The sequence below is a fragment of the Cetorhinus maximus genome, chromosome 15 (genome assembly GCF_964194155.1).
Source record: "Cetorhinus maximus chromosome 15, sCetMax3.hap1.1, whole genome shotgun sequence".
Lineage (NCBI taxonomy): Eukaryota > Metazoa > Chordata > Chondrichthyes > Lamniformes > Cetorhinidae > Cetorhinus > Cetorhinus maximus.
The window spans coordinates 58,124,217-58,140,051 of record NC_135893.1 but is presented as its reverse complement, the minus strand read 5'-3'; the positions used below and the strand labels follow the sequence as shown (position 1 = coordinate 58,140,051).

At 42.6% G+C, this 15,835-nt stretch overlaps 1 protein-coding gene across 9 annotated transcripts in view; it reads left to right on the top strand.

The window, feature by feature from the left end:
* Window positions 1–15,835, top strand: part of LOC144690709 (trinucleotide repeat-containing gene 6A protein-like) — a 248,042-nt gene that overhangs the window by 205,265 nt on the left and 26,942 nt on the right. For 6 of the 9 annotated variants that reach the window (XM_078558464.1, XM_078558465.1, XM_078558466.1 and 3 more), the window contains 11 exons: window positions 3,779–3,985; window positions 4,844–5,010; window positions 6,254–6,334; window positions 7,174–7,222; window positions 7,359–7,501; window positions 9,525–9,662; window positions 10,504–10,650; window positions 11,831–11,905; window positions 12,537–12,975; window positions 13,569–13,718; window positions 13,922–14,098. In XM_078558464.1, coding sequence (XP_078414590.1) covers window positions 3,779–3,985; window positions 4,844–5,010; window positions 6,254–6,334; window positions 7,174–7,222; window positions 7,359–7,501; window positions 9,525–9,662; window positions 10,504–10,650; window positions 11,831–11,905; window positions 12,537–12,975; window positions 13,569–13,718; window positions 13,922–14,098 — 1,773 coding nt within the window. Of the gene's footprint in view, window positions 1–3,778; window positions 3,986–4,843; window positions 5,011–6,253; window positions 6,335–7,173; window positions 7,223–7,358; window positions 7,502–8,068; window positions 8,237–9,524; window positions 9,663–10,503; window positions 10,651–11,830; window positions 11,906–12,536; window positions 12,976–13,568; window positions 13,719–13,921; window positions 14,099–15,835 lie in introns of all 9 variants that reach the window. The other 3 variants (XM_078558467.1, XM_078558472.1, XM_078558471.1) reach the window with 2 other exon arrangements.

The following is a 15,835-nucleotide window of genomic DNA, read 5'->3' as shown; positions in this document are numbered from 1 at the left end:
GATGGTGCAGTGAGTATGGGAGAATCAGAATCTTTGATTGGAAAAGCAGCTGGCTGCTCACAGATTCTGTGTCTCCCAAGTATGGGGGTGATTTTTCTCTCGTTTTTCACCCTGTAATTAATTTTTCAGTTTTTTGGAGGCCTTCGAGGGCGAATTCACCCACCGTTCCCTGTCTATTTTGAACCCTGTATAGAAGCTATTACTGTCTGTTTTATATTTCTTGCTAGCTTTCTCTCGGACTCTAATTTCGCCCTCTATTTTTTTTAGTCATCCTTTGTTGGTCCCTCAAGCTTTTCCAATCTTCTGGCCTACTAATCTTTGCAGGATTGTACAACACTTCTTTCAATTTGATGTTATCCTTAACTCTCTTAGCTAGCCATGGGTTGTGCATCCTTCTCAGTCTTTCTTTCTCAATGGAATTTATCTCTGTTGAGAGTTATGAAATAACTTCTTAAATGTCTGTCACTGCTTCTCTGCCATCTTATATTTTATTTTCCAAGTCCACTTTAGCCAACTCTGTCATTATACCCTTGTAATTAATTGTCTTTATTTAAGTTTAAGACACTAGTATTAGACACACATTTCTCACCCTCGAACTGTGAAATTTTATCATGTTATGATCACTCTTGCCTAAAGGACACTTTACTATGGGGTCATTAATTAATCCTTCCCATTATAAATTACCAGGTGTAATATAGCCTGCTCCTTGGTTGGTTCCAGAACATATTGTTCAGAAACTGTCCTGAATACATTCTGTGAACTTGTGTTCCAGGCTACCTTTGTCATTTGATTCATCTAATCTAAATGAAGATTAAAATTGCCCATGATTATTGCAGTACCATTCCTACAAGCCCCATTATTTCTTGATTTATGCTGTGTCCTATAATGTAGCTACTGTTACTGGGCCTATAAACTACTTCCACCAGTGACTTTCTTTGCTATTTCTTATCTCCACCCAAACCGATTCTATATTGAGGTCTTCTGAACCATTATTTATTTCTCATTACAATACTAATTTCATGCTTTATTAACAGAACAACCCTCCACCTTTTCCTTTTACATTAATTTCTTTTGTGCTATCAACTCATTCACCTTGTTTACAAATTCTGCGAGCAGTCAGATGAAGAGCTTTTAATTCTGTCTTTTTTTTTAACCATTTTCCCTTATTCTGACCTTATTTGCTGATGCACTCATATTTGTAAGGTCTGTGCCTGCCTTTCACACTCTCGTTATCATTACCTCTAGTGCTACCCTGCAGTCTTGCCTTGTTCTTCCTTATACAAGGAGGGGTAATCATTCATGCAAGGGGGAAAAGGGCAGAACATCAGCCGGAGATTACAAAGCTGGATACTTGGAAAGGCAGTGAGGCATTTTGAAAGGAAGGAGGAAATGGGAGCTGGTGAAGTTGTGGTTTGAATTAACATGGATGGAAGAAGTCAAGAAAAGCTAGTCTTGGAAGATCAGCGATCCTACTTGGTGTTGTTCACAAGCTATTGAATGATAGCACATGGGTCCATTGGGTGAAAATAGCAGAGGTATTATTCTCCTGCTGAATGAGCAGTACAGGGTGTGGAGGGGAGACTAATGACTTGTCAAGGCATTCAGGTTCTCATCTAAGAAGTGACACAAGTTGCATTTTATTTGTGATGGGTGGATTGTTCCAAGTTGAACAGAAGCTAGACTTCTTAAAACATTCCGAGTAACACTGGTGTTGGCAAATGAGGTGCCAAAAACACTTAATCACTGTAGCTGAATCTGATCTGTAAATGCCTGTTATTTTGTGATGAATGAAGCATGTGCTGTACTGTAAGCCCCTTGTACATCTCCGCTGGGCCTTTACTACAGTAGCTAATGTACTAATCCAACTGGCTGCCTAGATCGTATTTTACCTTGATGTGGGGAATAATACCATCGAGAGGGATCGATTCAGATTGCAAGTATTGCTTTGTGTTGAGAATAGAGTGATCTACAGTGGAAAAACACTGACCTCAGGGAAAGAAAAAATGTTCTTGCAATTTAAATTACACATGTCTTTTATCATGCTTACTACATGTACAGCGCTGTTGACCACTTGAATCTTAGAATCATAGAATAGCTACAACACAGGAAGCCCAATCAGCCCATCATGTCCGTAGTGGCTCTTTGGAAGGGCAGCTCAGCTAGTCCCAATCCCCTGCCATTTTCTCATAGGCCTTCAGACCTTATATTTTCAGATAATTATCCAATTCCCTTTTGATAGCCACAGTTGAATCTGCTTCACCAATCTCAGGCAGTGCATCCGGTTCCTAACTCCATGTTTTTGTAAAAAAAAAATCATGTTGCTCCTGGTTCTTTCACCAATCACTTCAAATCAGTGTGCTCTGGTTTTTCACCAATGGGAAGTTCCTCCCCATCTATTCTCCCCAGATCCCACATGATTAAGTGCCTCTACAATTTCCACCCTTACTTCCCTCAGCATTCTTGGATCTTTCTGATCTAGCCTTGGTGACTAATCAACTTTAAATACAGCCAGCCCGTCTAATTGCCCCTCTTTATCAATTTTTAGCCCATCCAGTGTCTCAACTCCACTGCTTTTCATTATAACTTTGGCAGCATCTTCCATGCGTGCACAGTACTAATTTCATACTTCAGCCATGCCCCTGCCTCCGTGTGTCAATATGATTATTGGTCCCCAATCTGCTCTACACCTTTTTTACCACCTTTTCACCCCTTATATGCTTGTAAAAGACTTTTGGATTCCCTCTTATATTGGTTGCCAGCCTCTTCTCATACTTTCATTTCATTTTACACTTCCCCTCTGAACTTCCTATACTTAGACTGGTTCTCACTTGTATTCTCAACTTGACATCTGTTATGTACACCATTTTTCTGCACCACCTTTACTCTGTATCTCTTTGCCATCCAGGCAACTCTGACTTTGTTTGCCCTAATTTTTCCCCTCGTGGGAATGTACCTTGAGTGTGCCTGAACTACGTCCTCCACCCATTTTTCAGTTACAGTTTTGCCTGTTAATCTTTGATTCCAGTTTATCTGTATCAGATCTATTCTCACCTAATTGAAATTGACCCTCTCCCAATTAATTGTTCTTAGTCTGGATTGCTCCTTGTCCTTTTCCATAGCCAACCTAAATCGTATATGTGATCACTGTCCCCTAAAGTTTCCCTATTGGTGTTACAAATTCCAGCTGCAAGTTATGGCAGAGCACTAAGGCTAGGCTGGGTGCTGCCTTGTGGCCCACCCTTGCATATCTTCTTGCAATTCCGGTCTCTTGTCCAGATGTGGTGTTTGGGGAATGGAGGAGGAAAGGCCTGATATAGCTGCACTGATGGGTCTGTAAGGACCCTCATTGGATTGATAGTGTGTGATGAGATAATTGATCCTGGCTAGGACACCTTTATGCATATAACTCAGTCTCTTACACCTAGGTGAAGGAGGCGACAATCAGCAAGGTTGTGAGGTCTGCTACACACAGGAGCCTGTGCTGCATTTCATTGGAAGTGACAGATGTATCTGGAGGGTCTTTTTTTAGGTGAGCGGGGATAGGAGGAAGATGGCTGCAGAGATTATTTGTGTATTATGCTTGGCGTATTGTGTTAGTGACAAGAAAGCACCATATTTGATTCGTGAGTAATGTAGAGTTATGGGGTATTTGTGTAGTTTGTATTCTAAATCCCTCTCCCAAACAAGTAGCACATTCTCTTCATTTTAGCACCAAAGTGGAAGAGCAGCTTGTGTTGACAAGGATATCAACTGGGCATTTTTTTTTTGTTTAATAAAGGTTGGGGAGAACCTTGCAACATTCAAACAAAACCAGAATCCTCTTGGGGAGAACCGCCTGCTCTAACCGTGACAGTGGACAATGGAACCGCAGCTTGGGGTCAACCCATGGATACAGGAACCAGCTGGAGAGAGCCAGTTAATGACAGTGCTGGTACCTCTGGTTGGGGCAACACCCCAGCTGCCCCACCGCCTCCAAATAGACCTGGTAAAACTCAACGCTTTCTAATTTCAACACTGGTGCAAATTTGAAGAGTAGGTGTGATTCATTATGCACTGGGGCTTTGGGTAATAAGCTCCATCACTAGTTTGGTTTGTTACTTTCAGCATTTATTTTGTTTGTTCCTTAACAAGTGTGCTTTGCTCCACTCCATCTAGCAGTCTATTCAACCAATTGCATGGATTCCATTCTTAATATTTGGTGTAGATGTCTTGACTATTTAGCCACGAAATGCACTAATTGAGGTTTAGACCTGCTGTCAGGCATTGTTACCCTGTCACTTTTTTATTTGAATTATTTCCCATCTATAGGTTTCTCCAGTGTTGAGAGCCTTTCTCTGTTCAAGTGCACATACAGGCAGCCTGCTCTTAAGGCTGTACAAATGCAAGTCTGTATCAGGCCACTGGTTAAAAACTTGAAGTCAGCCTTCCTTTTACTCCCTCTGACAGACAAATGCCATTGCCGCCCCTCTCCCAAGGGAAAGGTCTGCAACCTTCTAATGTCCTTCAGCTTCTGGTTGAGGTTGTGAAAATAAATAAACGTAACAATCTACATATTTTTTTCGTGTGCAGAATTACATGAACGTCCCTGCGAGACATGTTATGGCATATCACTGTACTGGGTTGTGCACTGTCCTTCTGTTTGGGTGTTTAATGTTCCTGCATGGTATTAACCCAACTGGATGAGTAGCATAAATGAATTATGGAAAATATTGTGTTCTCATCTCAGACCGAGACCAGCATTACTCAAAAATGTTCACAGCCCTTGGGTTTCTAAAAGAGGTTGGGAGGGAAATTCAGACCATAATTTTCTTGACAGTTGTATTCAGTGGTCTGTTCTTTACAGCCCCCAAACCTATGCAAGATGGCTGGGGTGATGAGGAAGCATCGGTGCCAGGAACTCGTCACTCTAGCTGGGAGGAGGAGGAAGGGGAGTCAGTGATGTGGAACAGCAACATCTCACAGGATAACAGCTCCTCTTCAAACTGGGCATCAAAAAAGATGGCTCAAAAGGTGGGTGCTTACGACTACACCACTGAACTTAAAGATGTACTGTGTGCATGTTTTTATGCCTCTTTATTTTTAAAGCACTTGGCTTCTAACCTTGTTCAAATCTTTCTGTACTTGTTGGATGTTACAGAATGTAATTGTACAAGGTTTTGGTGAGACCACACCTGGAGTACTGTGCGCAGATTTCATCTCCACATTTAAGGAAGGATATACTTGCATTCAAGACAGTACAGTGAAGGTTTGTTAGATAGGTCCCTGGGATGATAGGCTGAGTATGTTGGGTTTATATTATCTGTAATTTAGAAGCATGAGAAATTATCTCGTTGAAGCATACAAGATTCTGATGGGGCTTGATAAGGTGACTCTTGAGATGCTGTTTCTCCTGGCTGGGGTATCTAGAACACGGCATAATCTCAAGATAAGGAACCAATCATTTAGGACTGAGATGAGACATTTCTTCTTTCAATTCTTTCAAATTCTTTGCCCCAGATAGTTATGGATTCTCCATCATTGAATATATTTAAGGCTGAGATAGACAGATTTTTAGTGTCTCAGGGAATCAAGTGATATGGGGTGTGGACAGCAAAGTGGAGTTGAAACCAATGATCAGCCATGCTTGCTTTGAATGGTGGGGCAGGCCATATGGTCTACTCCTGCTCCTATTTCTTATGTTCTTGTGTTCTTATGTTCTAAAGTACTGATAAACAATGTTATAAGAGGTTCATGATATTAGCTGTAATGAATGTGAATTTAAAATAATTAGATGGCTATCAGTTTAATATCTAATTTAAAAAGCCACTGCAAGTACCACTGTATTGCTGTAAATGATGCTGCACTGGAGTCCAAAACTGTGATTTAATCAATTAACAGTGATGTTTTGAGTTGCTATCAGTTTGTTTTGGTGTTTTACTTCTGGTCCTTCTCTTCTGCAATTCAGTCTATGCAATGCAACATGTTGCAGGATCACTGCAAAGTGTCACATTGTGAACATGTCCACCCATCTCTGAATACCCAGCCTGGTCTCAGACATGGGTGTGTGATGCAGAGAGGGGAGGAGGGGGCAGGAACAGGCGAGCAAATTATAAAGAAAAGCAGTATCTCAAAAATAAATATTGGGGTATATGTGTGTGATGAGTGCCAGTGTGACAAACCGTAATTTTTTTCAAGCAGGTTTGGGGTTTTGAATCTATAGGTTTTGGTTTCCCTGCTCCCAGTGTCTCATATGTGACTTTTTTTTTTTCTATAGGGCATGATGAAAGGAGGAAGCAAACCAGATGATATGTGGATGAATCAATTAATGAAGCAATTCTCTAACATTGGATTTCCTGTAAGTGACAATGTGGCTGTGAATACTTCAGTTCTCTCCTTTCTCTCTCTTTCCTACCCCATTCCTTCAGTGTGCAGACAAATACCTGACTGATACTATCACTAATGGAGTTAGAGTTTTTCTCTCTAAGATAGAGTAGGGGTCGGGAATATGTGTCAGTGATGTCGTTTCTGTTCTGGGGCTCCGGTTCAAACTTAATTTAGAAGAGTGAAAGGATTGATTGATTTCAATCTTGTTCTGAGGTTTTATTGTGGCTTGAAAGTGCTTTGGGATTCTGAAGTGTTTGTGATAGGAACGGGATTGAAAAATGTGATATCCTAGCAGGAACAGTGTTTTTTGCTCAAGGTGATTCTTAATGCTGGCACTGCTTGTTAATGCAATATGGAGTGTAAATTCTTAGTAACCACTGTCTGCTGTGTCAAAAAGAAATTAGTGGTTGCCATTTTTTCTTTCGAGGAACTCTGCTCCTCTTTAGCTAGGATCCAGAATACTGCTGCTTTACTATCCATATGTTCACCAACACTTGAGTGAGGTGGTTCAGTGCTTGTTACCCAGCAGCAATAGGTAGCCATGCTTTGAATAACATTTATCTTCCCAACCCAAGGTGCTCAACTCGAAGTTGCCCTTTGCCGTTGACATTCATTCATGTACCGTTCAATTTCTTGGTTGAGAAAGGCAGAATGGTGACCTGTTCTTAAATCACCACCCTATAAGCTGAGGGTAGAACAGTAACTGGGAGTGGGAGAAATGGTCTCCTAGGCTTCCTACTGATAATGCGGATGTGAATTTACCTGAATGCAAATAATTCTGATATTTAAGGTGGTTTCTGCATGTTACAGAGGGAGTCTGCTGAAGAAACCAAGAGCAATAAGACGGACATACCTGTTGGTAAGCTGCCTGCAATGAACTCAAATTAACATCCTCCACTCGCATACAACAATTTTCGGTTCTGAATAGAATCATTGTTAGCTGACCACATTTAAACAACAGTGAGCAAACCTGCCTGAACCTCCCGCCTTTCCAGGTATGTTAAGAGATAAGAGAATGGAGATGGACAAGCACGGCATGAACATTGGAGAATATAATGGCATTATAGGCAAAGGACATGCTTCTCGTCCTCCGATTTCCAAAGAGTCTTCCATGGAACGCAATCCTTATTATGATAAGGTTAGTATTCCCTCCAGTTCTGGCTGTGTGATAGAAACAGATGGATACTTTTTTTTATCACCCTCAGTTAATTTTGTAGACATGAGTGGTACAAAAGTGGGATGTGAGGCTAATTTGATTCTGGGAACGGCCATCACTATTATTTATCTGGATTCCATTCTGGAAGCAAGACCCCAGTGTTAATTAAAACAAAGAACCACTGACGGTAATTAAACATTGATCCTTCATGGTTTATTTAACTGTATTCGCTTATGAAACTAGGGGCTTGTCTTATACACAAGCAATATTTTGATTTACTCAAAATTCATTATCACGCTCAAACGTTTTCCTACACAATGTGGCTGTACTCACTTTGTATGCTGTATCTGCCAGTAGTCAGCATTGGTAATGTGACTTGTTTGTGCATTATGGAATCCTTCTGTTGGTAGCAAGCCATTTAACTCTGCTTATGGACTTCAAATAGATGCTAACCCTTCGTCTCTTCTCTTGTTCCTGCCATGTCCTGCCTTTCTGCTGCTGATGGGCTTTCCGTTGTGTGCTTTTTCCAAACCCGCTTTCCCTGCCCAGCTGTCTTTGTCTCTGTCCAATCAAGATGGCATTATAGCAGAAGAGCCCCAAAACTTACCGTACATGTCCACACCAAGCGTGAAGCTTCCCCCTTCAAACAGTGCACTACCTAATCAGGCCTTTGGCTCAGTGGGGCTGGGCATTCAAAACTTGAATTCTGTTAGACAGGTGAGTCTGTTCGCAACCTGCCATGTGCAGGGAGCCAACTGTAATTTGTCGAGAGATAATATTCATTTCAGTGAAATATTCAAGATTGTTCTAAACATTTTGCTCTTCCTTATTTTTGCCTCATTGTTCCTCTTGCTCCTTCTCACCCTGCCCCAATTATCTTGCCAATGCGAAAACAGACAGTCAGTGTCTGATGGTACTACTTTTGAGATGCTTGCTTGTAGGTTCATGTGTGGCCTTCAGCTATTTTTTTAGAATGCTGGAGATCTATAATTTCAGCTCTGTCCTGGCACTTTTTCCTGCTTGTAAGAAATGCTGGGACAATCCAGCAGCCAAAAGTAGAACTTAACAGCACAGAAAAAGGCTATTTGAGCCATTTCTGTTGTGCCAACTCAATGAAAGAGCTACTTTCTTAATCCGATTATTCTGAGCTTTTCATGTACCCTCTTTTTTTATTTAATTGTTTATCCACTTTCCTTTTAGAAGTCGGTATGGATCCTGCCATTGTTTCTGTTCACACTGCATACTCGATCAGTGATGTATCATGTACCCAACAAAAAAGCAGTCCCCAGATGCTGTATACAGATCATTTAGGGATGGCTATCTGAGCATCCAGCAGCTATGAACAGCAGTGCAGCCTTGGTACTTTTTTCTATGGAATATTTTGTACATAGATCATTGGCTAGTTGAACACAAACAATACATTTGTTCACCTGAATGTTAAAACCATCCACGTGGTCACGGTTAGGGAAGTAATGGTGTTGAGTGTAATGGACAATTCTTGTATAAGGAAGGAAATAAATCCTACCTGTGCGAATGGTCCTAATGTGGAAGTTGGCGGAAGAGGTTTATCTTTGTGGAATGAGTGCAAGATCAGTTAATTGGTGTCATTCCCATTCCCTGCCCCGCCACCATCACAGTTGAGCTTGTTGAAAAAAAATACATTTAACATTTGTAATTTTTGCAGAACTGATGAGATAGGGTTGGTTGAAAGAACAGTCGCAGTGCAAATAGAAAGTCAGGGATGAGTGGGTTAATTTTAAAAAGGTGCAGCCAGTATTACTAAGGGAAGAGGAGGAGGCCATGGTTCAATGTATTTGGAACGAAACAGAGCAGGCAATTGTCATTGATAGAACTGTTGGTGTGAAACCTGTTGAATGTTCAGCACATTGTTATCTCTTGTCTTTCCCCACACTGACTCTGTCTGCGTGGGTCTTTCTGCTATGATGCTGTGATGTGTTTAAAATCATGGATCTTTGCTCTGATGCTGCTTGTGCTCTGTTTACAGAATGGCAATCCTAACATATTTGGCGGCAGCAATGCAGCAGCACAAGCCAGGGGCATGCAACAGCCTCCAGCACAACCTCTTAACTCATCTCAGCCTAATCTCCGCGCTCAAGTGCCTCCTCCATTATTATCCCCTCAGGTACACAAACGTGGACTTCTTTTGTGATTTCCTTAGCTTTTCCCAGGTTCCCCTCCACCCATTTTGTTTCGTTAAGTTAATCAAGAAGCAACCAGTGTTTGGCCACTTGCCAAATTTTCACCTTAATTCTTGGCATGGGTGGCAAGCAGGTGTCCATAATTAGTTGTGTTCTTTGCTCTAAGTAAGGTGGTTAGATGTCTCAGTGCATCTCGTTCTAAATTATTCAGAGGCATGGGAGGAACATATCGAAAGTGTCTTTCTACTCATCTGCCCTCAGCTTTAGGGTGATGGGTCTACTGAATAGGCTGTTGTATGCTTGGAATGCAGAACTTTTTCTGCATTCTGTGATCTTTTTGAAGTATGGGTGTATATACTACACTAACATCAAACAAGTTCCAGAAAAGCTTTCTGTTGCTGATGACTGTAGGCTGGGGGGTGGTGTTATGCTTTCTCCAATTGGTGGAAAGGCTGACTGGCTATAGGTGCTGCAGTGTCTGGGATGTGTAATAATAGAATGCATTGCCAAGTCTCACTATGTGGCAACATCACAATATCTGCATAGTGCTGGGTGGAGGATACAAGTCACTCCAGCTCATGAATAGGTGTTGCAGAGGAGGGGATGAGAAGCTGTGGGGATGATTTATCTTTTGAAATATGATTGATCCCTCAACCATGCATATTGCAGATTTTCTTTTTACTTACGACAAGTTTCTAAAAACCTGTAGAAGCCACTTGGACAGTAAAGTTATGTGTGGTCTGGATACCTATTAATAACCAGGCAGAACATCTAAATGTTTGAATCCTAGTGGCTCATTTTAAAATTCTCTTCTCTTCCCAAAAGGTTCCAGCATCATTACTGAAGTATGCAACAGCCAATGGGAGCCTAAACACTGCACTATTGAATTTTGGCCCCCAGCAGGTAGCCATGCTGAACCAGCTCTCCCAGTTGAACCAGCTATCTCAACTTTCACAGATCTCCCAGCTACAGGTAAAGCAACAGTTTGTTTCTATGATCCTTCTGCCAAGAGTAGAAACAATGAATCCCATTAACTATAAACTCACCCAGAGTAACAGTGCTATTTTGACTTAAAATCCCAGGCTCAACCCATGATCTGTGTCGGGTTAGCTAATCTCATTCAGGGCAGTGGTATGAATGCTGTAATGGATATCTGTGGCTTGGATTAGCCTGGATTCCTTTTGATCATTATCAATGGTCCCTGCTGGAAACTGCTCATGGTGTTAGGTGAGGGCAGGGCCCACCATGCTGCAGTGCCACCTGAGTTCAAATTGTGTGCTGACACTCAAATAAGGCATCAGTGCACAGTTCAGAATTTGTGGAGTTGCACATTGAGGCAGGGGTGATTGAAAGACAAAGTAAAGAAGTGTCTGCCAGCATGGCACCCCTATAGCAGCCTAAAGCATTCAGCAGCATTTATTGGAAATGGGTAGTGAGGTTAGCTTATTCTTAGACTTACAGAACACACATGTCTGGCCCATTCCTGGAGAGAACACCATTGCCACCTCCAACCCTTCCAAATACTTGCGTTCCCCTTCCTAAACATCTCCCAAAGAAAATAGCTGCAAATAGGACAGGTTGGAATTTGTGCTGTAGCATGCAATTATTCAATCCATCATCAGTGGGAAGGTAGCAAGCATGTCCTAGGTAGGTGTGCTTTCTCTTATTTCCCAACCCCACCCCCCAGTCTGAGCTACCACTGGCTCATCCCTGTGAGTCAGACTGCGTGGAGTGGGGAGACCAGACTTCTTCCTAACCCTGTCATGCTGAGATTCGGTGCTTCAGCCAACAGTAAAAGCAAGCAAGAAAAAGAGAAGTTATTTGCATCTGCTGTCAGCCCATTGCAAAGTTAAGGAGAAAATGTCCTTTCAGGTGTGCAGACTTGAGTAGACACTAAACCAAGGTCCTGGCAAATGACAGCACCCAAAGCTCCCCCAGCTTATTCAGCAGTTCCAAGGCATCCTGCAGCATTGAGTAACCTACCTCCCCATGGGTCTCAGTGTACAAAAACTTATATATCTTCTTATGGGTCAAAACAATAAAATGTGACGGGTTCTGCTCCCCTTGAGGACCAGATTTTTGATGTCCTATACGCGACCAGCTAGCCATTGATTACTCCATTTACACTTTTACTGTCCTTTCTTAATATTAGCGACTGCTGCTTCAGCAACAGAAGGCACAGAATCAGAGGAACGTGCCTGGACCCATGCGTCAGTCTCAAGAGCAGGTAAAGTCTTCTGGAACATCCACTATTAAGCTTGAGAACTCTCGAGCTATCTAACTAAATATACTATTGATTTCAATAAAACAATGACTCAAGTTGGGCTGAAATGTAGAAGTGTTCTTTTGTGTCCTGGTGAAACATGAGCCGAGTTCTGGTGTATATACTCTACTTGGAACCTGCCTCTTTGTGCAGAGACTCTAGTGTTGTAGGGGAATTGGCTGCACTGGGGCAGTGGTGAAGGGCGGTGGCGGTTGCACAGGGGCTGTGGTGGTGTTGGGAGTGAGGGAGCGCGATAACATCATGGTGGAGGGGCAGTGGTGGCTGCACTGGTGCCGTGGTGGAGAGCAATGGTGGCTGCACTGGGACTGTGGTGGAGGGGTTGGTGACTGCACTGTGTGTGCGCATGCGTGTGTGTGTGTGTGTCTGAAACTTTCAAAAGGTGCAACAGCTGAGTTGTGACAATGAAATAAAACCCTTATACAACCTGGAAATTTCTAAAATCACTGTGGATTTTGTTGCTGTGTCGCTGATGTTTAATGTAGGGAGGAGCTAACAGTGACTTGCAGCAAATACTAACTAGACCTTAGAATGTATTACCACTAAATGTGCGTTTTTTCCATCCCCACATGTTCAGGCTGCTCGTGTGCTCAACATGCAACAGATGCTGCAACACCCCCGTCAACTGGATACAAGCCTTCTGAAGCAGCAGCCTCCGCCGCAGCAGCCAATGCATCAGCCCTCCATGAAGCCCTTCCCGGAGAACCTCATGCCCCCCACCCCTCACGAGCTGCAAACAAAAGAGCCGCCTTCGCTCAACTCATACAGCAGCTACCCTTTAGGTGGGTTTCCCCAACCCAGTCCAGGGCAATCTGATCCCACGGTGCCACAAGCTGCTCACCTTTCCCCTATGCCCTCACACTATCCCATGCCCAAAATGTTTCTTCCTGACAACAGCCCTAACCACAGCCTCCTCAGCCCTCCACTGTGTAATGCAAACAGCCACATACCAGGCTCACCCATCCATCAACATGCAGGGAGGAAACATGCTACTCAAGAAAGGTCTATGTCAAGAGGTGAATAATCTGTTTGTATAATCTTTGGTCTATGCACTTACCTAAATGAAATTGAAGGCCCCCCATTGAGTCAACGTCCAGTATTTCCTTTTGACACTTGGCAGTAAACTGGGCTATGAGTTCAGATCCCACCATAGGCATGTTGTTGAATTGAATTCAATAAAGCTAGTAATTTGTGGGCTGGCACCAGTGAAATGACCATGAAAAACTGTCAGATTGTCATATTTAAAAATCATAACTGGTTCACCACTGGCTTTCAGGGAAAGGAAATCTGCCACAGCTGCTTGGTCTGGCCCAGATGTGACTCTAGTCACATGCTGGATGACGGGGTCAGGCTCTGCCATGGATTTCTCTGGATAGAATGGCCTACTGACATCAATTGTCACACTCAAAGGATTAGTGAAGTACCAGTGAGCTGCTGTACTCTGAGTAACTATCTGAGCAAGTCAGTGTCACTGGAGAGAAGGAGGGAGGATGTTTACCCTGTATGATTTTGTGGTTCTCAAAAGTTGCATTGTGATTTATCCATCTTAAGGTTGCATGTGTGGATCTGTACTTTGCACCTCTAACACAAAACTGATTTGTTTCCTTAGGCTTGAATCCAAACTTGAATGTACCCCTGGATTTCGGCAGTATTGTTAACCTGAAAGAGCCACAATCCCAACAGTCCCGACTGAAGCAATGGACTGCCTCAGAGAACCTTCCTGTTAATTCCTCTCTAGATCAAAACTCCAGCAAACATGGTAATGCACCATTGACTCCCTAACACATATACAGGCTGAATGTTAATGTTAAGTCCTTGATCATTTGAATAGTCTGGATCATGGAATCTTGTGTTTTTACTCATGACCTGTATAGGATCACTTTGTGCAGATATTTGAGCTGTTACCATCTAATTTCTGCACTTTTGTGTGAAGTTTGAACTAAACTTGTTTTCTTTCCCCAGGTGCTACTTCAAGTGGTCTTAGTATTTGTTCTGGCAAGTTGCTTGAAGAATCTCCTTTTGGTCACTTTGACATTTCCATGAATTCTCTGGCCAGTCCTCCTGGATCTGTTGGAGATGGCTGGCCAAGTGCCAAATCACCCAGTGATAAGCTCTCTAGCAATGTTAATTGGCCACCAGGTAAGACATTGTGCACTCAGTAAAATTGAAGCCCATGCTAGATGCAGAACTCTAAAACCAGGATCCTCATGTGACTTTCCAAGTCCAGTATCAGGGTTAGGGTGTTAATGATCCAGCCCATAGTGGGCCCACAGAACTGCTCCCAGTTCAACAATTCTATTTACTTAGCACTTTTAACGTAGTAAAACATTCCAAGATTCTTCACAGGGGCAATATAAAATAAAATTTGACACTGAGCCACATGAGATATTAGGGCAAATGACCAAAAGCTTGGTCAAAAAGGTAGGTCTTAAAAAAGTGTCTTAAAGGAGGGACAGGCAAAGAGCTTTAGGAAGGGAATTTCCTGAAAATGCAATAATAGTGAAAAGAAAATGCAATAATCTCCCTGAGTTAGCTTGCCACATAAGGCACAACTGTGCTATAACTATGTGTATATGGCAATTTGACCACCATATATCCTTTCTGTAGTGCTCAGCTGGAATAATAAATGTCTGCCTTGGAGCCTGCAGCTGGATCTTATTAGGGTCAAAATCTTGGAACTCCCTCCCTAACAGCACTGTGAGTGTACCTACAGCACATGGACTGCAATGGTTCAAGGAAGCAGCTCACCACCACATCCTTGATGGCAACTAGGGATGGATAGTAAATGTTAGCCTAGCCAGCAACGTCCACATCCCGTAAATGAATTAAAAAAAATAATTTCATTGTTTGTGCTTTTGCGTGATTTATTTAATTCCCAATGTATGCTAACATGCTTCCACCCAGTGTTATGAAAGAGGGCTTAAGAGGTGCGTCAGTGGAACAGAGCAAACTTTGTCTGTTGTGGGGTTTTGGTACATCTACAGAAGACGGGGAGGGAGGAGATTAGATTGGCGCATGTTGTCCTGTATTGTTGTTAGCATTTGTTTGCTACTTAAACTTGCCCCATTGATAAAACCACATGCAGCAGTGCAAAATTCCACCATTGTTGATGCATAGGCCTGCTTGGATTTCCAGCCAATTGCATTGTTGGACAATGCTAGGTGTAATAGGTCCATAGAGGTTTACAATGCAGGACAGGACAAATTAACCCATCATATTTGCCAACTCGGGTTTCTAATTAAAGATTCTCCTTAAAATGTTAATCTATAGCAGAATCCAATTCTACAGAGTACTGCTTCTAGAGAGTACTAAACTCAGGGAATTTGATAGGTAGTGGGTTTTAAGCGTTGATCTCTTTCCAATATTTAGTTAAGTTTTGTGTTTAACTTTAACCTTAACATGGTTGGGCAGCTGAGACCTATTGCTTGCAATTCCTGCGCCATGTGGGAACTTCAGGACACTACATGTGTCTTGGGGGCCATGTGTGTTGGAAGCGTCTCCTGCTGTCTCAACTCGAGCCCAGCTTGAGAGGCAGCTGGAGTTACTGTAGAACATCAGCGAGGCTGAGAGTTTCCTGGCTCATACTCTAGGAGTTGTTCACCCACAGGCAGAGAGATCAGGATAGTAGATGGGTAGCCATCCGGAAGAGTACCAAGAGGCGGGAATTGCAAGAGTCTTTGGGATGTATGCCGTTCTCAAACCGATACTCAACATTGGAGACTGCTGGAGGTGATGACACCTTGAAGGAGTGCAGTCCATACAATGACTCCAGTGGGCAAGGGGAGAGCAGCAAAATGTAGAAATGCAATCATTATAGGAGATTCCAGAGTTAGGACAGACGTGCATTTTTGGAGCTGTCATTGAGAGTCATGCACG